At 40.0% G+C, this 25,972-nt stretch overlaps 1 protein-coding gene across 1 annotated transcript in view; it reads right to left on the minus strand.

Annotated features, from left to right (window-relative positions):
* DOCK3 (dedicator of cytokinesis 3) overlaps positions 1 to 25,972 on the minus strand; it is a 454,921-nt gene that overhangs the window by 24,521 nt on the left and 404,428 nt on the right. The window contains exons 35-42 of the mRNA XM_044676700.1: positions 22,283 to 22,369; positions 19,665 to 19,769; positions 11,905 to 12,046; positions 10,621 to 10,787; positions 10,332 to 10,418; positions 9,435 to 9,614; positions 7,215 to 7,298; positions 6,905 to 7,021 (exon numbers count right to left, since the gene is read on the minus strand). Coding sequence (XP_044532635.1) covers positions 6,905 to 7,021; positions 7,215 to 7,298; positions 9,435 to 9,614; positions 10,332 to 10,418; positions 10,621 to 10,787; positions 11,905 to 12,046; positions 19,665 to 19,769; positions 22,283 to 22,369 — 969 coding nt within the window. The remainder of the gene's footprint in view (positions 1 to 6,904; positions 7,022 to 7,214; positions 7,299 to 9,434; positions 9,615 to 10,331; positions 10,419 to 10,620; positions 10,788 to 11,904; positions 12,047 to 19,664; positions 19,770 to 22,282; positions 22,370 to 25,972) is intronic.

The following is a 25,972-nucleotide window of genomic DNA, read 5'->3' on the forward strand; positions in this document are numbered from 1 at the left end:
GCATACAGGTAGCCCCATGATGCTAGATTTTGTTCTAGCACCCCATAATTGACAGAGGCTAATTCTGGTGAGACCTACAGAAAGGAAGAAAAGTTTCTTCCTCATTGTTGAAGTCTGCTATATATAAAAATTTCTCTGGAGTTAGGAAGACGGTGAGCAAATACCAGCAAGGGATAAGGTGGATATCAATATGTAGTTGAAGGGGCAGTGAGGCAGCAAGGTGGATACAGCACCAGGCCTAGAGTTGGGAGGTCTTGGATTCAAATATGGCCTTAGTCACTTTCTAACTGTGTGACCCTGGGCAAGTCACTTAAACCTGATTGCCTAGTCCTTGCTTCTCTTTGGTCTTAGAACTGGTGCTAAGGCAGAAGATAAGGGTTAAAAAATACTTGGTTGACCAGTGGAAATGTGTGTTGGCCATGGGTGGGTGGAGTGCGGGGTGGTGAAGGGGAAAGTGGGAGCATGAATCATGTAACCATGTTAAAAATTAATATTAATGTTTAAAATTTTAAAAAAAATACTTAGTTGAGAAGCACTTATTTATTAAAGATGTCCTAAACAAGGTGGAGGGATAGGATTAAACAGATCATTGTGTGAACTGTCATTTAAATGAAATCTTTTCCCCTGAGTTGAGCTGCTGGATGACACAGTCAGTAGGGTGGTAGAATATAAACTCTGTCAGTAATTGAAAAATAGCACAGTTTTATTTTCACATAATTAAATTCTTATTAAGATCCCAGACTACTTGGCAAGAAGGGCTGATTGTTAAGTCTACTGGGGACTCTACATTTGCTTCATATTTCTGTCGTGGTAATGGAGCTAATTTTCACTTGATCATTGTGCCCAATACTAGTCCATTTTTATGAGCCACGATTCTGGAGGACCAGACATTCATCTGTGGGATGAGTGGCAAACAGTTACCCCAGTGAATGATTTCTGTGCCTAGTCTGAAGTGGCTCTTTTAATTTTATTCCTTAAAGATATCATATCATCTATTTTTGCTTTCAGAGGCAAGTGGCATAAATATTTCTACATCAGAGGCTGTTTTGTGCAGATTATAAGCAAAAAGGCTTTTTAAAAACTCTCACCACACTGATTTTAATCAAATGAGAAATTCACATCTCCTGTGAGAAATCTTAGTGTAGATCTACCTAAGGAAGTCTTAGTGCTGATCCAATTGTCTCCACTACTTTATGGAAAGATCCGGCTTTCTCTTGCTTGAGGTATGAGATGTGATGTGGTAAAAGTAAAATCACAAATACTGAAGGTAGATATTATTTTTTTCTAATCCTTTCCTCGAAGCTAAGCATCGCCGGTTCCTTTGCCTGATCCTCATACAAAATAGTCTCTTGTCTTCTCCCTATCTTGGCTTTTTTCTTGACCATTCAACAAGAATAATGACATGCTTTTTTGTTTGTCTACATCTTTCCTAAATATTGTGTCTAGTACTAAACACAATACTCCAAATGCTGTCTAAACAAAGATGAATAGAAGCACCTCTTTATTCTGAATGTTATACCTCTTTTACTCCTGTCTAGGACAGCATTAGCTTTTTGAATGTCTGGTGATACTATATAGCCACATTGGGCCTGTGGTATATTAAAACCCCCAGAAATTTGTCATAGGAAGTTACCTAGTTATGTCTCTCCCATCTTGTATTTGTGAATTTGATTTATTTTGAAACCAAGTGTATGGACCATACACATTTGCCTCTATTAAACTTTTGGGTTCAATCCATTGTTCTGAGGTTCACAGTTTTAGAGCTATAAGACATTTTAGAACTCATCTAAGTTATAGGATAATAGATTTAGGGGCGTAAGGGAATTAGAGGCTATTTAGTCTGATTCTTTCATTTTACAGATGAGAAAATGGAACCCCAAATAGATTCAGCGATTTTTCCCAAGGTCACAAAGGCAGCAGTAGTGGCACAGTTGGGATCTGAGCACAGGTCTCCCAACTCTAAACTGAGCATTCTTTCCACTGCACCAATGCTCTAATCTGTGCTTCTTCTTCTTTTTTTTTTTGGATAAGAACTCTGTCATATGATTATATTAACTATTCTTCCCAGCTGTGTGTTTTCTTTGAATTTGGCAAGCATTTCTTCATTAAAATCATTGATAAAATATCCAAGTAGCACGGGGCCAAGAACAAATCCTTGAGGTACAACATAGGCAATCTCCTTTCAAAGTGATTTTATATGTATATATATGTGTATATATATATGTATATATATATATGTGTGTGCATGTATATATATATTTTTTATATATGTATATATGTGTGTATATGTATATATATATCTATGTATATCTATATATCTATATATATAATGTTTAAAACCCTTACCTTCTATCTTGGAATTAATACTAAGTTGATTCCAAGGCAGAAGAGCAGTTAAGGGTCAGGCAATTGGAGTTAAGTGACTTGCTCAGGATCATACAGCTAGGAAGTGTCTGAGACCAGATTTGAACACAGACTGGCTCTCTATCCATTGAGTCACCCAGCTGCCCCATCCAAATTGATATGGATACTCTTTGAGTTCAGCTATTCAACCATTTCTGAATTCTTTGCACTATATCCCATCTCATTACTGCATATAGTGCTTGAGTCATCAACTTTTCAATAAGAATAGTAGGGGGCTTCCTCCAATACCCTGTTGGATAAGCCACTGGAAGTGCTTTGGCATGTCCCCCATAGATGCCCTGGGAAGACAGCAGACCTTGTTATTACATATCCTTCATTCCTTTAGAAGAATATTACAGGAAGACTTCTGGCCAAGATGGCTCTCTGAACACCCAGAACGCCCAACTCCCTCATAGCCATTCTAGCAATAACCTGGAATTTCTGCTACACAACACAATGATCAAGAAATCCAATGAGACATTGTAGCTAATGCCTTCTTCTATCCCTGGAACTTCATGAAAAGGTCAAGAAACCCAATAGGAAGGGGGAGCACCAGTAAAGACAATGCCAGTCCAAGCAGAGAAATTAGTAGCATTTCTCTACAAGTTCTAATGACCAGAGACACACATAGCCTGTAAAGCTCTGTGTCTAAGGAGGGCTCCCCAATAAAGTCTTTGGAAGCCACAAAAAGTGGCTAGATTGCCTGGATATTTTGGCATCTCTATGATAATTTCAGACTCAAAGGAAAAAATAGACTTTCTGCATGAATGCCTAGAAGAAATGAAGAAAGAAAAACTGAAATAAAAGCTCTGGAGGAGGGGGCAGCTGAGTAGCTCAGTGGTGTGAGAGTCAGGCCTAGAGACAGGAGGTCCTAGGTTCAAACCCGGCCTCAGCCACTTCCCAGCTATGTGACCCTGGGCAAGTCACTTGACCCCCATTGCCCACCCTTACCAATCTTCCACCTAGGAGCCAATACACCGAAGTACAAGGGTTTAAAAAAAAAAAAAAGAAATTAAAAAAAAAAAGCTCTGGAGGAATGAATTGGAAAGAAAGTAAATGGCTTCAAAGAGAAAGTGATAAACTTTACTGAAGTTATGGATAACCTTACCCGTTACCCAACTAAGAGATTCCTTGAAAACTAGGATAGACCAAATAGAAATCACTGACGCTGTGACTAGACAGCAAGGAATAGTAGAATAAAATGATTTTTTTTTTACATTTTTAAACCCTTAACTTCTGTGTATTGGCTCCTAGGTGGAAGAGTGGTAAGGGTGGGCAATGGGGGTCAAGCGATTTGCCCAGGGTCACCCAGCGGGGAAGTGTTGAGGCTGGATTTGAACCTAGGACCTCCCGTCTCTAGGTCTGACTCTCAATCCACTGAGCTACCCAGCTGCCCCTAAAATGATTTTTTTAAAAGAAGAAAATATAAGATATCTGATGTGAAAAAATGACCTGGAAAAAAGGAGAAAATTTAGGAATCATTGGATTTCTTGAAAACTACAATGTTAAAAAAAGTCAGAATACTATGTTTTATGGAATTATAATTGGAAACTGCCCAGCCCTAATATAACCAGAAGGAAAAAGTAAAGCCAAAAAGAATGCAGATCATCTCCTAAAAGAAAGTCCAAAGGGAAATTCATAGGAATGTCACAACCTAAGTCCAGAGATTTCATGCCAAAGAAAAAATACTGCAAGCTCTAGAAAGAAGCAGTTTGGATATCAAAGAACCACAGTTAAGGTCACAGAAGTCCTAGCAGCTTCTGCTATAAATTAGAGGAGCTCTTCAAATGCTACAATATCCCATAAGACAAAAAAGATTATTTTATAACCAAAGCTGAGTATAATCTTACAGGGAAAAAAGTAGATCTTCTATGAAATATAAGACATTTTTGATTAAGATACCAAAGCCAATTAAGAATTTTAGAAAACAAACATGAGAGTCAAGAGAGACCTAGAAAGGTAAATTTACTTGAACAATTAATTGGAAGGGGCTCTGTGACAGATGTACTGATCATATGTAGTGAATCTAATAGGGGGAGAAGAAATAAATGTGCCTTCAGAGTCTTAATATCTTCAAAGGATAATAAGTGAGTTAAATAAGGAAAACAAAGGATTTAGGGATAGATTAATTCTGTTCTCAGGGGTTTAAATGAGGAAAAAGAAGGAAGGATAAAAGGAATACAATGGCACAGAATGGAGACAGAAGGGGCTAGAGCTTGCTCTGTCTCATAACTGGAATGTGTAAGAAGAAAAGTATACAAATATGGAGGAAGAGGTGGTAGGAGTAGGCAGATAAACCTCATTCTGAATTGAAATGGACAAAGGAGTGTTGAATGTATGTTACACAGTATGGTTTAGAAATACTTTGGGGTCAGCAGGGTAACAAGCAGAGATGGAGGGGGCAGGCTAAGAAGGAGGTAATCCAGGGAGTGAAGAGTCACAAGAAAAAGAAGGGAATCACCAATTGCCACGTCTTGCCTCTTCTTCCTCCAACTCATTTGACAGCCCCTGTGCATTCATGCCATGATTCTTTGGAACACAAAAAGCTGATTTCCTTCTGAGCTGGAATGTTTTTTCCCCTCTATTGGAAGAGCTGCATTTTTATTACTTTACTCCAAAATATTCAGTGGTCTTCCCTCCCTTCTTTCTTTGGGTATCTTTAAACCTCTTAACACAGGCAGCATAGTGGAAAAGCATTTGATTTGGAGTTCAGAGGATTTGGGTTTGAATTATTATATTGTTATTTACTATATTTGTGACCATGGCCACGTTACTAAATCTTTCTTGGCCTTAGTTACCTAATCTGTAAGATGAAGGGGCTGGACTAGATGATCTTAAGGACCCCTGCTAGCTCAACAACAACAATATTGATTTTCCTCTAATTCTTCCCATCCTTTTCTTTCCATTTCCTTAAAACTTTCTCCTCTCATCCTTTTAAGGAATATCTCATTTTATCTCATCAACTATTGAAAAGAAATGCATTTATTTATGTCTTTCATCTTTTCTTCCAGGACAGAGACCAACCTTTCCTTTCTGCAGAGATGGACGTTACTTGGTACTGGCAGAAACACAAGCTTGCCACAGCTCTTTGAAGGTCTTTCTAAAATTCTCCTTACCCTTTTTAATTTCTGAGGTCAAGTGTTCAGTCTGTCTTTTTCCGTTAGCTGTTTTAGGCTGACTGCTATGGAAAATTGCTTGTTATACCTCTTTGCTATACTGAGGCTTCAGTTACTAGGAGCTCCAGACTGAGATTCAATCCTATCTACTTGGCTGCCTTTAATGATCATTTGACATGTTTTTCCCACACATTCGAATGTGAAAAGAAGCAAATAGAGGCCAACCCAACTATGCAAAAGACTAGAAGATAAGAGTATATAATAAATATTTGCTGAATTGAATTTAATCTAATTACCTATTTTGTTTCTTCTTGGCAATGAGTTTCAGATACTTATTTCTTTGGGTGTCCTTCTTTGTTTGCTCTCCATCCACATTCAGGTGAGGTTGGGAATGAGAATTTACTTGAAGCAGGCTTCTAGGATAATATCTGCTCAGCCACTTGACCTCCTCTGCATGTAGAAATGGATACCTGGCAGCTAGAAATAATAGTGTGGGTGTGTGTGTGGGTGTGTGTGGGGCATGTAGGGCCTATGGGCAGAGCTTGTAAAAAGGGACCAAGGTTCTGATGTTGTTCTAGGACCTTAGATTTTATAGGATGGAATTTATCCTGGTGGCGTTTTTGCTTGCAATCATCACAGGCACTGCAAAATGAAATGAGTAAGTCTTCTATGAAATGATGTTTCTAGTTAACAGTTTTCCTTTGGATTACATGATGAAAACAACTCTACCAACTCCTTTTAAGTCCTCTCTAAGGAGAACCTGGGAGCCTTCCGTTTCATTTAACTGCATTTTCCTTACATCTTTTGATTTAATTTATTGTGAGAATGCCAATATTAATAGGGTTAAATTCCTCCAATAGAAACTTGATTCATTGGTCATTGGACCTCATACTGAGAGTTCCAACAATGAAACTCATGTTTCTAGATCGTCTGAAAATGGTGATTATCAGCACTCTTTCCTCCCTTTTGCAGCACTCATTCATCATCACTAGAAGAATAAAAGAAAGATGCACAGGACCCAGGCCCTTTGTTTCAAGGGCTGCCAAGACTAAACTAATGAGTCTATCTATACTCTATACTCTCTAGGCTGGCCCTTAGATAGCAAACTTGGTCTGTTTGGTGGGTGACTTCTCCAGGGCCACCCAGCTAGGAATGAGGTACCCATTTTTGCAAAGGCAAAAAAAAAGTCATTGATAACTGTCAGCCACTTATTTTTCTTTCTTTCCATTTTCCCCTTGGCTTCATTTTCTGATTACATATCCATCTAGGATTAGTATTCATGAGGAGAAGAGTTTTTAATTATTTTTTTTCTTTGAATTTGATGGGACTGATTTTGACCATACAATTAAACTTCTCAAGACAACTGAATGAAGGAATTTGCTTACGTGATAGAGACTAGCCCGCATCATCTGGAACTGATCAATTAGCTTCTTATGTAGAGGGCGCATTTCTGGATGTACAAATTTCTCATGAACTGCTAGCCCCACTCCAAGGACATGGACCTATTTCAAACAAGACGAAAAAAAAAATCAGTGGACCATTCTGCTGAAAAGGGAAGCCATGCTCCCAAAGCATGTAATGATCATACATCTCAATTTTCCAGTTAGATTAATATAATAATAATTATTATTAGTTTTGTCCTAATGTAACTAGCTGGATACTCATCTTCTTTTCTGGTGGAATACTGAGAGGTACCTGTTCCTGCATGAGTTCCTTCAGTTGTGTGATTTTCTCTGCATCCCCTGGGTGCTTAGTAATATAATCTTTATCAAAGAAAGCCTGCAGGAGGAGTGAGAGACAAAAGGAGTCAGTGACAATACCCAACAGGGAGAATCCTGTCCCACCTCCCCCTAAGCCCCACTCCCTTTTGGGTTAAAGAGTTCCAACTGGCAAGGTTTCTGGAAACATTAAGTCCATAAAGGACACTCCAATCGCCAATCTTGCATTAGAGCCTCTAGGGAAACACAGAGTAGTAGTTACTCTCCAGTCAACCTTTGCCAGAAAGCACAATTGGAAAGACAGTTGAGCTACTTGACAGAAACATTTCTCCGAGAGTCCTAGCCTGAAGTGATTTCCCTTTTTGGCTTAGGAGCTCTAAGCTCTGAGGCTTCTTCTCCCTGCGGAAGCCTCCCACACATGGTGGGGTTACTTCTAGATTCTTGGCCAAGAAGGAATGGAAGGGCTCTTCCATCCATGCTGCTCCTCTGTCAGTCTGAGTGATCACTGTTTAATAGCACTAGGCATTTTATGACAGGCCCTGCTGGCCTTTGGAAGGGATAGCAAAGCCTGGAAACCAGACGCTGGCCTCCCACACAAACAGGCCAACAGGCTACTCCTGTGCTGGCTTCGGTTCCTGTGTGCCTCTTGGAGGCCATAGAACAGTCTTCCATGACTAAATGGATTGCCAAGCTGTCAAAGAGGAGTGGAAAAAAATGAAATAATCTACTTTGAGGAATGAAAGGCCTTTCCTATGCCCTGCTCTGCAGGCCACAGCAAACCAAGAAGGAGAGGCAGATATGTGGGGGGAGGTCAGCATTTAGGGTTCAAAGCCTTGCTGGGCAGCTCTGCAGAACCAGTGATCTTTGACAATCTGGCAAAGGCCAGTCCTAAAGAAATAATTAGCCAAGAAGTGACTCAATTAAAGCCATTTGTTTTGTTGAATTGTTGAATAACTGTTGAATTGGATAGTTAGCAAAGATATTATCTCAGTGGTTGTACCTCAGTGAGTAAGGCCTTTCCTGATCCCCACTTCTGAAATTATGATGCATTTACTTTGATTTGATTTTATACATATTTATATGCATACAGGGGTAGCTAGGTGGCTCGGTAGATAGAGTGCAGGACTTGGAGTCAGGAAAACCTGAGTTTATATCCAGCTAAAGACATTACTAGCTGTGTGATCCTGGACAAGTTATTTAATCCTGTTTGCCTCAGTTTCCTGATCTGTAAAATGAGCTGAGAAGGAAATGATAAACCACTCCAGTATATTTGCCAAGAAAACCCTAAATGGGGTTAAGAAGAATCTAGTAGGACACCATTGAAATGATTGAACAACAACTTCTGCATATACTTTGCTTCTTTCAATAGAATGTAAGCTCTTTGAGGGTAGGAACTATTTCATTCTTATCTATATTCAACATCTAGGATCTATATTCAATACCTAAATCATAGGAGAAACCTAATAAATGATTGTTGATTACTGATTAATAGAAAAACTACCTTTTGACCCAGCAGTACCACTATTAGGTTTATGATAAATATAAAATAATATTAATAAATAATAGTAAACAGGTTTATTTCCTAAGGTAATCAGGGAGAAAGGAAAAGAACCTGTCTTCTAAAAGATTTACAGCAGCTTTCTTTGTGGTGGCAAAGAACTGGAAACAGAGGATGCCCATCATTTGAGTAATGGCTAAACAAGTTGTGGCATATGATTGTCATGGAATACTACTGTGTCATAAGAAATGACAAGCAGGTTAATTTAAAAAATGGGAAGATCTACATGAAATTGTAAAGAGTGAAATGAGCAGAACCAAGAGAACATTATTTGCAGCAACAGAAATATTGTTTGAAGAATGACTTGTGCGTATCTATCTCCAGAAAAATAACTTAGAAATAAGTAAGGCATAGTTTTATATACACACATATCTGTCAAACAATACATTCTCTAAATGGGGGGGAGGACATGGAGGGAAGGAGTTACCTGGGAATTTTAATGTAACAAACAAACAAATAAATCTAGAAAAAAAAGACTAACTAGATAGAGCCTGATCTAAGCTGGATCACTAGTGTGATGTTATAAAAAATATCTTTTTACTTCTTTCTTGAGTCTGTCTGGATTTGATGCCTCTGGGATAATTTACCACTATCATGCACAAGAGCACTGGGGAGCATGAATGCCTATGGACCGCTTACCTCCTGGTACCGAGCAATGCCACCATTAACAGCAGCATCTATGACTCCATTCAGGCACATGCTGAGCAGGTTAATATTGCCATGCATTTGTTTGTGTTGATACTGGCTGATCAGTGTCCGAAGCTCCTGGTTTTTGTTCTCAACAACCTGGATTGCATTTTCCAAAGGGCTCACTTCAACCTACAAAGCACAAAGAACATGGCTTCATCCTATTGACATTTTATAGACCCCAAACCAGCATCACAAGGAACTTTAGAAGTTATCTATACCAACGTCCTGTCCAGTGCAAGAATTTTCTCTTTCTAAAAGCCTCGAATAGTGACCATTTTTCTTGTTCTTGAAGACTTAATGTGGCTACTTCACTATCTCTCAGGGTAGTCTATTCCAACTTTTGAAAGCTCTAATTATTCAGAAGTTTTCTGAATTAAAGGAAGAATTTCTTTAACTGCCTCCAGAGGAAAAGTCATGTGTTATTTAGGTCTTTTGGTACTGAGGAGCAAATTAGATGGTCATCTTTGCCTTTCTAGTGGTAATATTTGGCAAAACTTATCAGCAGTCATGCATTTAAGCCTCAACTCTAGAATTATTTTTGGAATATTATAACTTCAGCATCCTCAGATATTAACCACTTTTCCCTTTTAATTTGTAGGAACTTGCAAGTTAAGTAATTTCTTTATGAAAATTTTACCTGTGCAAACACATCCATTCACTGTCACTGGTTTGGTTTACATATATGAATTTGTACCTTTACATGTTTCCCAGTGTCTTATCCCTGAATTGTGTTTGTTTAGTACAAAACCAAACCATGTGTTTCAACAAGTTAGAAGCAGCTTGCTAATGCTTCAGATGAAACTACATCACCTACTAAGGCCCAGACACAAGCAACATGCCATTTACCAGCTCTCTTCTCTCCACTTCAAACCATCGAGAAATTCCAGGTAAACTGTGAGTCAAGGTTAGGGTAGTACGCTCAATCCACAGACTCTGCAGAAGACATAGGAAGGACAGCAGCAGTGAGGCAGACGGAGTACACCCTATTCTCAATCAAAATGAATTTCCCATGCTGTTAATAGCCTTTTCTCAAGGAATCTGAGGACTCCCAACTTCTTGAAAACCTGGGGATTGATCCCAATGATCTACTGAATATATCCTTCAAACTTCTGAAGATGTTCCTGACCCCTCCTACCTTGAATTCATTGTCCTTGTCCTTTGGACCTTTATGGAAAGGTCTGTCATACCGGAACTTCTTAACATTGTTGACACGATAAAAGCTTTTGATTCGATCAGGTACACGATCCATCTGAAGGACATCCACATAATCTGGAATTGGTGTCACTGCATAGATCTGCAAATCTGAGAAGGGCAAAGTTAAAGGAAATGTAGACTTTCCAGAGGCCAACTTTGGCTGTGTCCATTAAAGAAGAAAGCTTTAGGTTTATTTAGCTTAGGCTGCTTCTTTTTGTGACAAGGTATGAAGGCAAATGTGTGTTTCACTTGCTCTCTACTGTCTCTCCCTCAAAAGGGCATCTGGGTCCATAACTATGTGCAGAAAAATCTCAAGGGTGGTAAGAACCAAAGACCTCTGTACAAAGCTCTTATGTTCTTGGGGACCTTGATACGATGTATTGGGCTTAGTGTCATGTATCTAGTGACCACTCAGCCCACCCAAGTTAATAAAGGTGCCATACTTTCCAGGTTATTTTAAGAAGGAAGAATAAAAATGGAGAGAGTGTAGATACATCCAAAATGGAGGAGGGGAAACAGAGAGTAGGCCTTCTTTTCAATTGTTGGTAAACTGTTTTTACTGGCAAGCAACCTTAAAGCAAAATACAGTTTTGAGTCCTTGCTGGTAAAATACCAGATGGGAGGCCACTTGCCCTCCCTTCTCTGGAAAAAACCTGCCACAATTTTATCAGCTGCCATCTGGCTCTCTCCACAGAGGCTGCTAAGCAGTGTTACTGTGTCTGCTGCATGTTCATTCATACCGAAAATTTTCACCATAGGGACAGAACCCCACCACTACCAATCTGCCTTGAAAAAGATGGTAACAAAATCATCAGAAACAGGAGTGGGAGGAGAATGTGCTGCTTGGATACATGACCCACACTGCAAAGTGCTCTTTCCTGGCCAACTGGGTGGATAACTGATGAACACTCAGTGTGCCTGAAATGGGTGACTGGTCAGTCATAAAGGTAAAAGCCAAGTAGCACGGGCCAAGTTTCTTTGCCCCAGGCAGGCCAATGATCATCCATTTCCTCTGATATAGAGCAGCTACTGAATGCTAAGGTATTACTAGCTCTCTTCAGCTTGGGATCATAATTGTGTTGAATGGGAAGCTCAATAATATGGCTGCCCTGTTTAAAAACTTGTTTAAGATCACCCAAACTGGATAGCATATAGAAAGAACTATTACGCCCTGGTCCTCCAGGAATTAATAGTAATATTTTACTCCCTTAGGTTTCAAGGATACATTGGGCATCACATTGCAAGATGGAGTCATCTGGGTGGTTGGGGTGCTGCATGGCAATCGCTTGAGGGAACTCGCTCAGCATCCTCTGTTGAAAAGCTTCTAGCCTTTCGTAGTCATGGCCCCGACAGACATATTCCTTATTCTAGGAAAAAACAGCAACATACAGGAATAAGTCTTTTTGTTTCCCTGAAATGTTGCCTTTCATCCTGAAACCTTTCATTGGCAGAGAACTCTTTTATAAATGAATCAGTATCTCATACAATTCCCACACTAAACCTCACAGATCTAGAGTTAAAAGGAATCCAAGGGATCATCTAGTTCAATGCCATCGCTTTAGAGATGAAGAAACAAGTCTACAGAAATTGTGTGGCTTGCAGAAGGTCACAAAGATAGTGATAGATGTGAGGTTTGAACCTGGATTGTCTGACTATAAATCTGGTGGTTCTTTCACTGAACTGTGCTGCCCATCACACACATACAAATACACTTCAGCCCCAAATGAGCCAATTGCCACTTCCTGAACATATTCTATGCTAGAAAATTGAATCACTTCCATTTGAATTATCTTAGTAAGGTTCTGAAGGTCATCTGGCAAGATAAGGTCCTTTCTTGAGTTGAACTGCCAAGGATTCAAACTCAATGGCAGAGAATGCAACTGATTGACTGGCCATACTGTTAGAATGCCAAACACATTGGCCAAAAAGACTATTTTGTGGAGAACTCACAGAAGGCAAGTGCATCCACAGAGGTCAGAAGCAGTGATACAAAGACACTCCCTCAAAGTTTCTCTAAAGAATGTTGGTGCTGATTGTGAGACATGGGAGACACTGGCACAGGACTTTCCAGCATGGCATGCACGAATCAAGAAGGAGCTGTGCTCTCTGAGAAAAGCAGAATTGCAGTAGCTCAAGAGAAAAACGAGATGCACAAATTCAGAGACATCTCCATCTCAAATGTTCATATGGGCTGTTTGTGTCTGACTTGTGGTAGAGTATTCCGAGTTCATGTTGGTCTCGTCAGTCACAGCTGAAACACTGCACATTGATGCTGACATAGTGATGCTATTTTTTTAAACCCTTAACTTCTGAGTATTGGCTCCTAGGTGGAAGAGTGGTAAGGGTGGGCAATGGGGGTCAAGTGACTTGCCCAGAGTCACACAACTGGGAAGTGTCCAAGGCCGGATTTGAACCTAGGACCTCCTGTCTCTAGGCCAGACTCTCAATCCACTGAGCTACCCAGCTTTCCCAGTGATGCTGTTTTGGTCCTTTTCAAGTACAAAGGACAGCCACCACATCATACCATTCCTTCCTGCCTCCGTGCTTTTATTTATGTTGTTCTCTGTGTCTGGGATGTTCTTCTCCCTAGCTCTGCCTGCTGAAGTTACACCCATCAGCCAAGGCTCAATCCATATACCATCTTTTCCATGATGCTTTTCTTGATATCCTATCAGGAAGTGATCTCTTCTTCTGAGCTATCCCTACATTGCCCCGTCCCATCCCACATTTCCCAGCATTTTGGACCTCTTCTCTATACTTATTACAATTTGCTTTTTATGATAGTGTTTTTTTTGTTTTATTTCATCTAGCATGCTGTAAATTTTTTGAAGACATTACTATGCTTTTTCCATCTCTCTTTTCCCCTCAGTGCTGGGCATAGAACATAGGGTATTTAACAAATGAATGACTCAATGAACAAACCATCACTGTTTCAATCAATGCTTCTTTTGGCATTGGGTCCTACCAAGTGGTCCTGATTTGTAGGCTAGATTTCATTTTTTTCATTTTAGAAGATGTAGTAACAATGTAGAGACCTTTTTCTCCTTGTGGCACTTAGGGTCATAGGAGAATGGTTAAGTAAGGATCTCTTTGGAGCCAATGAATATGCCTTCAAGTCCATGCCACACCAATTAGAGAATCACAGAATCTCTGAGCTGGATGGGAGCTGAGGGATCAATTCAGTTCAACTTGACTTATACAGAAATCCATTTTGACAACATCCCTGACAAGTGGTCATCTTAGACTTCACTCGAAGATCTCCAACAATGGGGAATCTATTATCTGCTTTGGAAGACTAATCTACTTTTGGACATTTTTACTTATATGGAGCAGAAATCTATATCTCTAACTTCTTTTTAAAAAAATCTTTGCCTTCTGTCTTAAAATCAATACTGTGAATTGCTTTCAAGGCAGAAGAGCAGAAAGTGCTAGGAAATGAGAGTTAAGTGATTTGCCCAAGGCCACACAGCTAAGAAGTTATATCTCTACTGTCTATTTATTATTCTTAGATCTGACTTCTGGATCCAAGCAAAAGGAATCTAATTTCAATCTCTCTCTCTCTCTCTCTCTCTCTCTCTCTCTCTCTCTCTCTCTCTCTCTCTCTCTCTCTCTCTCTCTCTCTCGTCTGTATTAGTGTCGATCTATTCTAAGATAGAAGAGCAGCAAGGGCTAAGCAAACAGGGTTAAGTGACTTGTCCAGGGTCACACAGCTTGGAAGTGTCTGAGGCCAGATTTAAACTCTAGTCCTCTTGACTCCAGGCATAGCACTCTATTCTCTATGCTATCTAGCTGCCCCTAATTTCTTTTCTATATGAAAAGTTTTCAAAAACTATTTTACCCTTTAGGGAGGATATTAAGAACTTCCTTTTCTTTAGGCTATACACTCCCATATTCCTTCAAGCCATCCATGTATGGCATGATATCTAGCCTATTCCTTTGCTGCCTTACTCTGGCTGTGCTTTGAATTGTCAGTATTTTTCCTTAAAATGTGGTGAAATATCTTAACAGTCTCTTAGTATGCCACTCCCTCCCAGGACCTACCCAAGATGGGAGAGATCTTGCTAAGGCAGGGACCAATCAGATATTAATCTAGGATCTTGCAAATGTTTTACAGAAGAAAACATTTCCTAAGCCAGCCATTTAAGAGATGTTCCCTTTTGATGCTCTTAACCTTGTCAGTACATGGGATTTCCAAACATTTGTCATTTTCATTCAGAGAAAAGGAAGGACATGTAAAAGGATGACCTAGATGACTAAAATGGTCAGAATGGACTAAGAAAGAAGGGGAAAATGATGAGGTCAGGGGAAAAGGCAGCCTCAATTTATCACTGGAACATGAGAACAGTAAATTTTGTAAGGCTTTTGATTGATAAACAGGCTGCTTCTCTGACCCATTCTGGAACTGGAAACTACAGTATCTGGAAAGAGTCGATCCTTTCACAGTCATTCACATCACATGTATTATAACTCCTTAGGAGGTACTCTTTAATGACTCTAGATAAGATAACCAGTAATTTCCTCCCCACCTTCCTTAAAGGGAAAGATAGCTTTCCTCTGTTTCTAGATTAACAGACAATTTGTCTTTACCAGGATAAAGGAGGCAGATAGTTTGTAGAAACTAAGCTGATGGAGCTAAAACATGGGCTTTGTCTGTTCCTGGTGATGGTGATGGTGATGCACCAACCTAGGCTCCGTGGATAATGTATGAGAAGCAGAAGGATATGTTTTCTGACCTTGGAACCATCAGTCACACCTCCACAGCCTAGAGTGCACCAATGCCTCAGAGGCAGACAAATCTGAGCAAGTGCTGCTGTTTTCACTGCAGATTCCGAATGCAGAAAGTATATTCTCAGTGTGACATATTTCCTACGCTGTAACATCAATTTTAGAAGCCAGTGAAATGGAAGATATAGTGTGTGATGAGGCCAAGGAGATATGTATGTGATGTATAAAACCCCTAGTTTTCACACAGTTTAGAGAATGTCTAGTTGGAGCCCAAATTGCCCGACATCATTTGCTATTTCTCTTTGAAGCTTCTTCATTATGTATAGATTCTCTCAAATCAGATCTGCATATCCTTATCTAAAAAAAATAATTCATTGAGAATGGCTTACAGATCAACATAACCCAGATTCCGCCCTGGGGTCTGCACTGCACAAAACTAAACAAGCCCTGAAAAAAGGATTTGTCACATGTATGTGAGTCTGGGGAGTGTGGAAACCAGACAGGGCTGTGATTTTTTGAGGGTGGTCAGAAATGAATGACATCAGAGACTAATATTGACCAACAGACTGAAATTTCTGGATAAAATTTGGCTTCTGGAACAAAAGTTAAGGTGTGAACCCTTGAGAAATAAGTAGTAATTAAGCACGTAAAAAATCAAACCCTTAACTTTTGCCTCAGAATTGCTACCAACCAGTAAAGGCTAGGCAGTGGAGGTAAAGTGGCTTGTCCAGGATTATATGGCTAGGACGTGTCTTGAGGCCACAGTTGAACCCAGGACCTCCTGTTTCCAGACCTGGCTCTGTATCCACTGAGTCACCTAGCTATTGGGATATATTATCCCAATTAAGTACATTTGTGTTTGTGTGTCAAACCCCTAAAATCACGATGAAAGCCGAGGTAAGGGACTAGAATCCATTGCATTGGAATTTCTGGATCAGCTTCTTGTTTGAAGTGCATCTTCACTAGATCTTCCTTTTCACTGGTCTACATCACCACTGATGTCACATGATCTAGTCTGATGCTTCTAGCTAAAGAGACCATTTCAGAAATTTTTTATGCATGATGGTCATTAGAATGAAAGGGGGAAGTTAAGTTCTCCTGAGGAGGTTACTCTATTAATTCCTGCCTGCTTTGCTATTAGAATCACTGCTGTGGAATATAATTAGATCATTACTGGGAATTTCAGTTGGGTATGATGGGCTGGCTGTCACTGTCAGGAACACCAATAGTCATACTAACTTTCCTGCTAGTTAGCCACCCAAGAAATGGGTGTGTTGCACAGTCTATCGGAAATGGCGTAATAATTCTCGCTTACAAAAGACCAGCTTCACATTTTTTTGCTCACTGACAAAAACAATCCCCCTTGAAATGCAAACCAAATATACAAATTTCCAGGTGGGATAAGATTCCCAACGGAATCTCTCAGTCTTGGGGAGTTTCCCCATTCTGGACAGAATGCTTGATCTGAAAGAGGAGAGCCTGAACTTGAGGTCAGTAGAACTAGCTCTGTGATTCAGTATAACTCTGATGCCGATGTGACTATAAAGCAGGGGCCATTAAGAACCTGTTCCTACTGTCTCCCTTGTCTGAGAAGAACCGGGCTGTCTCCTGGACTGCTGCTCTTCAAACTTATTTGGTCCCTCACAGAGGGAAGTGGGAGCCAGTTCTAAACGGCAATGTTAAATTTTCAGTGTGAGAGTTTACACATCAGAAAACAGCATTCACTACAAACCAGGACTTAATTTATTGTTTTGTTGATTATCTAGACTTAAAAAAGTGGTAATAATGCAGTTTAAACTTAAAATTTTTTCCTCTTTTCTAGAGTCTGTTAAATATTTACCAGCACATTTCTGATTATGCACTTTTATCAATAATATATTTTTGAGCATGAATCTCTAATATGTGTTTACTTATTTATACATTATATATGTACTACAACTAAGTATATTACAAAGGATCTGCAAAATAGTTATTAAAATGAACAAACAATATTTGAAAGTTTATTTAGTAACAATACAAAATTTTATTTTGATACTTGATTTTTTAATAGCTAAAAAAACCAAAACCAAACCCCACTATGTTACAAAGCTATGTAAATGCCAATGGAAGAAATGTTCCATTTTCTGTGCTATGGCATCATACTTTTTTTCTCCCCTCCCTCCATTATATATTATATAAAGACTTTTGCTGAAATTTGGCTACTGAACTTCCATTTTCCCTGGTGTAAATCAGTTGTTCTTAGAAACTAATTGAAAGATATTGCATTTTTGTCTTTTTAACAAAACATGGAACCTTTTCATCTGTAATATTTTTTAAACAGGTTAGAAAATGTTGTTTCCGAATTTTAAAATTAATTGTAAAATTAAAAAAAAACCTATTCAGCAGCTCTCTTTTAAAAGTAGCTCAGTTAGAGAGGGGCAAGAGCACTGGGCTGGGAGTCAGGAGGTTCTGGGCTCAAATTCTGCCTTGAATAATGACTGAGCCATTTAACCTCACTAACCCTCAGTATTGTCTTTAAAAGAAGGGCCTTGGATTAGATGGCCTCAATGATCTTCAAACTCTAGATTTAAATTCCTATATCAAAAACTTTATAGGTGATACATTTATATATTTTGTGGCAATAAAAGCTTAGTTTTTAAATGCTGCTAATTTTGATGGCTTGTTACCATCAGAAGTTAATATTTCAAGGCAAATACTAAGAATGAAGTTTATCAATTTCAATGGTGGCTGTAAATTCATATTTCAAATAATATTGATGATTTCAAAGTTCTTTGGTTGACTTCTAGTTAGATCTGATTAAATGGTCACTGTTGTACTTCCGCTGTGACTGCTGAGTCAGTGGCAGGTAGGCTGGGTCAACTGTGCTATTTCCTTTTTTTTTGTAAATTAAAATTTTAGAAATATTTTTCCATGTTAACATGATTCATTTTCTTTCCGTCTCCTCTTTGCTCCTCCCTCCAAGAGTCAACAAGCCATTCTATTGGGTTATACAAATGTTATGTTACCTATTTCCATATTATTCATTTTTGCAATAGAGCAATGCTAATTTCTTATGCATGCATTCTTAGTGACTTCTTTGCAGGAATATTTCACGTGTCCATTTTATGAAAGTTGATTTAGCTAAAACTAGATAATCTAATCCATAAATCTATTTAGCCAGGCACATAATGAGGGGCATCTCACTGCAAGATGCTACCAGTTAATCAGGCTAGAATAAGACTACCAATCCTTCCATGGTAGAGTTCTTACATTAGGAGACCTCGCATAACTTACATGATCATTGGACATATAGCCAAGCGAGAGTGCCAATGTAAAAACTGATATTAAATATTAGTAAAGTTTAACTTGTTTTCAAGGTAAAATAAATATAATTTGTCATTAGAATATAATCTTTCAATATCCCATCAGACTATCTTGTACATCCTCCACTTTGGAGACCACTGTGTCCAAAAAATAGAAACATTAAATTTAGATATAAATTGGTAAAAAATAAAATTAAATAATTAAATATTAAAAAAAACAACAAGAACAAAGCCTCTGTACACAAATCTCTATTCAGATATGGTGCTAAATAGGGAAAGATGGGCTGTCCCATCAACCCTGTCATTAGTTAGGTTCTCTCATATTCTAGCTAAGAGAAAGTAAAGAAAACAAGGCCAGCCAAAAAATATAATCCAAACTGAAACCTACCAGCTCAGCGCACTCTGGCTCCTAATAGGGCTGGTTCTATTTTTTTTTTTTTAAATTGTGACTTCTTGTCCCTGAAGGTCCAGAGGGCAGGAACTGTGTCTTTGTGGTGGGTTGTATAGTATTCTCACATTGGCAGTGTCTAAGAAACATACATTTCTGGTGATCCTAGGCAAATGACTGAGATATGGAAGGTTTGCCAAGTCTAGATATGAGATTATTCCCAGGTACTTGCTTTTTGATTAAAAATTTGCCTCCTAGGTTTTGGCCAATTTGGGAACATAACAACCTTTGTATATTCCTCATAGCAACCAAAAAGTGCAAAATGTTTGAGCAGCCAGTCCAGTGGGGATGGCCCCAAATGCCTCTCTGACATCCTGATGCCTTTAAGTAATTGCCTGGTAGATTTTAGTAAAAGGCGAAAGATTTATATGATCTGAAGAGAAACCAGAGCATCCTGGCAGATTTTAGTAGAAGAAGCAACAAATAGAGAACAAGACTTAACAAAATCTGTGTTTTGATAAAATTAGTGAGAAACACTTTAAGTTCTAATGAGACTCTGTGTTTACTCACCCGGAGGAAGAAAGGGAACTTCCTTCCATAGAAACCAACTCTGAAGAATTCAGGCTCCAGACGTTGCTGCTCCATGATGTTATCATAGTAGGTGGCTTCCATTTTCTGTGAATGAAAAAATTAATGAGCTAAATGTGCTTAACAGTCAGCTTCCAAGTCTTTGTGTACAACTGGTTTTTACAGCATAAAATCTGTGGTATTTTTTGGAAGGAAGCATATCAGCCACAGGCCACGTGTAATAATAGTTCACATTTCTTTAGTACTTTTACACAAGTGCTTTTCTCTTTGAGGACTTGGCATTAGGCAATCGAATATGGGTTAACCATAATCTTAGATGAAGTCATTGCTATCCTGCCTGGTCACTGGACTGCTCACAGCTCAGTCCAGAAATTAGTTGGCAGTGACATCGTTTGAAGTGACTTTCTACTCAAAAATCCAGATTTTGATTCAACTCTTGTAATATATAAATCCCTATCCTGCTGCAGCTTTCACTCAGGCCAGTAGTGACTAGGAATCACTACCTTCCTCGCTTTTTTTCCCGACCTCTGACATACCTCGACTCCTCGGTGACCATTTGAAGTCCCTGAACTTCCTTTGGCTATCGTTGCTGACAGCTGGGATAAGAATGGTTCAGTTGCCAGCACACCTGATATATAACTTATTTCTAGTTTTGGGGGGAAGACATTTTAGTCTTAAAAAGTTGATTTGTGCATAGTGATTTGTAATATTTAAAAAAATTTTTAAGCCCTAATATCTTTTATATGTATCCTTCTATATTAAATTTTTTTATTTGTTACAGGGCTAGGCAATGGGGGTTAAGTGACTTGCCCAGGGTCACACAGCTAGGAAGTGTCTGAGGCTAATATTTTTGTTCAATACAGAAGTGGGAGAGTTGATCCAATGTCAACTGACCTAATTTCAGACCCAGGAAAACAAACCCCAGTTGTGACTGGAGGACAACCCAAGTCAAAGTCCTGATTCCTTCATCATCATCCAATTCTTCAGGTTTTCTTGACAAAATACAAAGTCATTGTTTAAACTAAATCCAGACCCTGGAATTTCCCTTGTAGAAAGGAATGAAAGTCCTGCCCTATTTGGAGATGTCAGTCTTGAAAAGCAGACAGACTTGTGAACTGCTCTGGTTCTAGTCTTGGCTTCTGCTGGTCTACATTCAGTAGCCCCTTTGAAGAAATGAATCAGCTCCTCCAGCTTCAGAGAGATGCAGTTTTGTTGTTTGTTCATTAATACAGATTGTAATCTCTCAGGCTCCCTAGTAAACTGACTTCAAGAGCTGTTTTGGCCAAAAAATTCATCACCCTACAGTCAATCTGGGGGTCTACAACAGACTTAGAGTCCTTTGCCATGTCCCAAACTGGAGACTTTCCTGATTGGTCGACTCTGACCTTCCAAAGCCTGCATGCCATTAGCAGAGACTCCAGGAACCCAGGGTTGCCCCCTATCCCAATGAGTCACTGACGTAGAACTCTAGCATAAGAAACAAGTAAACTGTGTCTCAACCCATGTTTGGGATGCCCGAGTGAAAGAAAACTCAGCTGAGAGGGTGGGAAACAGTTCTTTGGGTATGCTGAAGATAATGCCTGGGATCTGCCAATAATTGAATGGGACACCAGGGCCCAAGACTTTGCTAACAATTAAAAAACAATTTCTCTATCACAGTCCTCTAAATCCATGGGAAATTACTCATATTCTCTCTGTCTCTCTCTTTTAAAAACGGTATTTATCGAATTGTTTGTTACATTGAAATACTTAGTTAATCCCCTCCCCTTTTCCCCACTAAAGAAGGCATCATTTGACAAAAAGATCTATTATATATAAAACTGTCTCACTTATTTCTATTTATAAATGATAACAACAATAGATTACTCCCTGACCTAAAGCAGGATTTAGAACTTATTTTCTTTGATACCAACTCCAATGTCATCTCTTTCCATGATAATGTATGGCTTCTCCAATGTCTTTCTCTGAGAACGGCCACTTGAAGAAAGTATGCTGAAGGGTCCGTTTCCATAGGAAGCCATTCCAGCTCCCTCCTGCCTAGGCACTTTTCTCCAGTCTGAGGTCTTCCTGGACTTGGAGTCTGTATTGTAATTTGGATTTCACTGGCACATTGCCTTACGCTGCCGGCTCTCATTTCTCTTAATGCTGAGAGTCTTATCTCTTCTCGCTGCTGCATCTCCCAGAGCCTCCACATGAGGCGACTTATCTAGAAAATGCTTCATAAAAGAGCTTTGGCTTGGCCTGGAAAAGCACCAGCAGTTCTGACGTGAAGCTGCCTAGGCCTGGAGGCTGCCTAGGAAGTGAAGCTGCCTAGGCCTGGGAGCTGCCTAGGACGTGAAGCTGCCTAGGCCTGGGAGCTGCCTAGGACGTGAAGCTGCCTAGGCCTGGGAGCTGCCTAGGCCTGGGAGCTGCCTAGGACGTGAAGCTGCCTAGGCATGGGAGCTGCCTAGGCCTGGGAGCTGCCTAGGACGTGAAGCTGCCTAGGCATGGGAGCTGCCTAGGCCTGGAGGTTGCCTAGGACGTGAAGCTGCCTAGGCCTGGGCTTCTTCTCCAGGACCTGTGCCCATGGTCTGTGGGGGAGACATCCATTGTCCACTTACCCGGATCCAACTTAGGCTTTGGTAATCGTAGAGACTTTCATACTGACAGGCCAGCTCCCGGCACAGTGGAATCCCAAATTCCCAGCTCTGTAACATAAACAGAAGATGGCCTCAGGATGGCACAGAATGAAACCAAGAAGACTAGGAAGACAGCCTGACATCTTGTTTCCCACATAATTGACTCCAAACTTAAATGCAAAGGGCTGACATGTTTTCTTTTTTTGGGGGGCAGCTGGGTGGCTCAGTGGATGGAGAGTTAGGCCTAGAGACGGAAGGTCCTAGGTTCAAATTTGGCCTCAGACACTTCCTAACTGTGTGACCCTGGGCAAGTCACTTGACCCCCATTGCCTAGCCCTTGCCACTCTTGTGCCTTGGAGCCAATACACAGTATTGATTCTGAGGTGGAAGATGAGGGTTTTTTAAATAAACATTTAGGTTATGGATGTCTGTCCTCAGATCTGGGCTTTGTATCACTTGGTAGATGGTAGATCATCGAGGCCTATGTTGCATCTCATTGACTTATTCTGACCTCTTATGTCATCCTTAGGGGAAAAAGAGAAGCACAGAATGGGGCCTTCTGAAAACTCCCACTTCAGGAGCCTTGTGGGGATGCCAAATACTACAAAGGGGAGGCAGGCCCCAGGGCTGAATGTTGTCATGGTAACACGCCTATGAAAAGGAGCACAGAGCCCTTGCCAGGCTGGCGGGCCTTCTGGACAGAGTGCTTGGTTCCATGGGAGGAAGCCTGCCTTCCCTCTTTCTGGGTGCTGGAAGCACCCCTTGGAAATCTGCCCTCAGTTTTTTTTCTTTTTCCTTTTTAAAAAAAACTCTTACCTTCTGTCTTAGTATCCACTCTAGGATAGAAGGGAGGCAAGAGCCAGATGGCTGGGGCTGAGGGACCTGCCCAGGGCCACATGGCTAGGAAGTGTCTGAGGGCAGATTGGAACCCCGATCCTGGACCTAGCGCTCTACTCTCTGTGCTCCCCAGCTGCCCCGCTTTTCTCTTTATAATGCTATTTGCGAGAGCATCAAAAGGAAAGCAATGCGTATTTTGTTGGCAGTCAAGTTGCTCACAACCATCACAGTTTCTATCCTTTGAAGAAGTTCAGGCCATCCAGAGAAAAATTCCAGGACTTGGAGAGAACATAACAATAAACCAAAGTGATTTCAGACCCAGCAAGTCTTCTCCGTCTGTGTGAGACGGCTCAGGGGGTTTTTCCATCGTTGCTCGATGATGGCCGGTGGGTGGTTTCCTTCGTTTCCTCTCGAGCCAGAAGTAGTATTTTTAGACAATGACAGACGATGGGAGACTAACCACAAGAACAACTCTAAGTGCTGGTTTGATAGTCGGACGATCCCACAAATGCCCCGATCTCCCACTAAGAGCATTTTTATGGAGCGCCGCTCACTTACGTGATTTGTGAATGATACTCTTCATTAGCTATAAATGGCTGCTCTGCCTGAAGAGTTTAAATAGTAAAGAAGTCGGATGCCTTCTCCCTACCATTGTTAGTGCCCTCTTATTTGCCTCATGGGCAACTGAAACTCTTAATTTCAAGATCTGCCCCCTGTGCAGAGGCCCTTGCAAAGATCTGCTGTAAAGGCAGCCGGACTGGATCCAAAGGAAAGAAATACAAGTGTTGAGGCGACGATATTAATAGGGAGCCAGGATGCAGGTTATTCCGACTCTTGAAGGCCGAGGAAGAGAGGGTGCCAAATGCTCTCTAGGTGATACTCTTCCTTCCTTCCTGGCTACCTTTAGTCAAGAGGGAGAAGAAGCTCTCCTAAAACCCACCAAGTACAATCTGATTCTTGTCTCTAGCTCTGTCAGTAGTCTTCAAACCCACGCCTAGGAGGACATCAGGGATATTCTCATTACATGGAAGGCAAGAAGAGAGTATAATATATATGTACAGAAAAGTTTATTTGGCAGATGAGTAGTGTAGTGCAAATAGGGTGCATGTCAACCCTGCAAAGCCTTGCTGCAGAATTTCTGACAGTTGATAAGGGTTTAGAATCTTGAGGAAGTTCAGTTGACCCTATTTGCACTACAGTAGCTAGTTAAGAAAATGGAATCCAAGAATAAGATTTGGATATCTGAACCATGGCTTAAAATATGGGAATGATAGACTCTTAGCAAGGATAGAGTATACCTAACGGAGGCTGGTAGGAACATATAGAATTGCCTGATATCTCACAAGTTTCATCAAAGAAGCTTTAAATTAAAAGTGAGAGGGAAGCGGGAGAATTGTCTGCACACACACACACACGCACACGCACACGCACACACACATGCACACGCACACACTCACCATAAAGAGAAGCTATGACATACAAAGAAGAACAGTTTTTCAGATACCAAGAAACTCATAGGAGACAGAATCCAAGAATAGAACCAGGAGTAAAACTCATGAGCTCAAATGTCTGTGCATAAATATAGAAATTTTAGCAAAAAAGCAAGATGATTTAGAAGTCCTAATATAAAGTGGCAAATTTGACTTTATAAGTTTGACTAAGAAAGGAGAAAGCCATGACCAGAATGTGCCTTTGGATGGATATATTGTCCTCAAAAGAAACAGAATAATAAAAGTGGCCTGGATGTAGGGGACCTCATATAAGGAAGGTACACTTATGGGAAGGCCAGTTAAGAGGTGCAGTGGGTAGAGCTCCAGGCCTGGAGTAAGGGAGACTCACTCCTTGTTCTGAGTTCAAATTTGGCCTCAGACACTTACTGGCTATGTGACCCTAGGCAAGTCATTTAACCCTGTTTGCTTCAGTTTCTTCATTTGCAAAATGAGCTAAGGAAGAAAATGGTAAACCACTCAAAATATCTTTGCCAAGAACACCCTATATAGGGTCACAGAGTTGGACATGACTGAAAAATGACTAAACAACAAAAACAACAACAGTATGTGAAAAATGCAGGAAATCAAAGGGGAAAAGCAAGGCAGAGGTCATTTGGGTAAAGATCAATGGAAGGATGGACAAATAAGTATGCTACTGAGCACCTAGATAGAAAGTGGAACTACATGATAACTCTGGGAAATCAATACATCATAAATCTGGGATAGAGGCATGATATAGTAGTGATGGGAAACCTCAATTATTAAGTTACACTCTGAAGCTATTTCTCTGCAAAAAGCAAAGACGCAATAACGTTTTCTAAAACTCATAGGGCTACAGATTTAGAGAAAAAGGAACCTTTAATGTTCTCTAGTCCTCTCTCTCATTTTATAGTTGAAGAAATTGAGGTTCAGAGAAATTCACCTTAAATAACTTTCCTTCAATATATCATCTTTCAAAAAGTTAAAGAACCAACAAGGATGAATTCTGTTCTGGAACTGATGCTCACCAATAGGGAGGAACTGATTGCTGGAGTGGAAATGATAAGAGTCTAGGTGAGGGGAAGTAACAATTCCTTCTGAGAGTTTATGATAGAAAAGGAGACACTTGGTGTCAGAAGTGCTAAGGTTCAGAAAGAATTGGATCATGAAAGTTAAAGATAATAAAAAAGTTTTGTTTTTTGTTTTGTTTTTAAAATAGGGAAAAGAGCAATATCAAAGAAAGGAGAGGAGTATTATTTGGGGAGGATAGGATGATGACCCATGACAAAGAGAAAGTAGAGCTGCCAAATTATTATTTTGCTTCTGTTTTCTCTGCCAAGAAGGTTGACCTTTGGACAAGAAAAGG

This window comes from Gracilinanus agilis, chromosome 1 (assembly GCF_016433145.1).
Source record: "Gracilinanus agilis isolate LMUSP501 chromosome 1, AgileGrace, whole genome shotgun sequence".
NCBI classification, from domain to species: Eukaryota; Metazoa; Chordata; class Mammalia; order Didelphimorphia; family Didelphidae; genus Gracilinanus; species Gracilinanus agilis.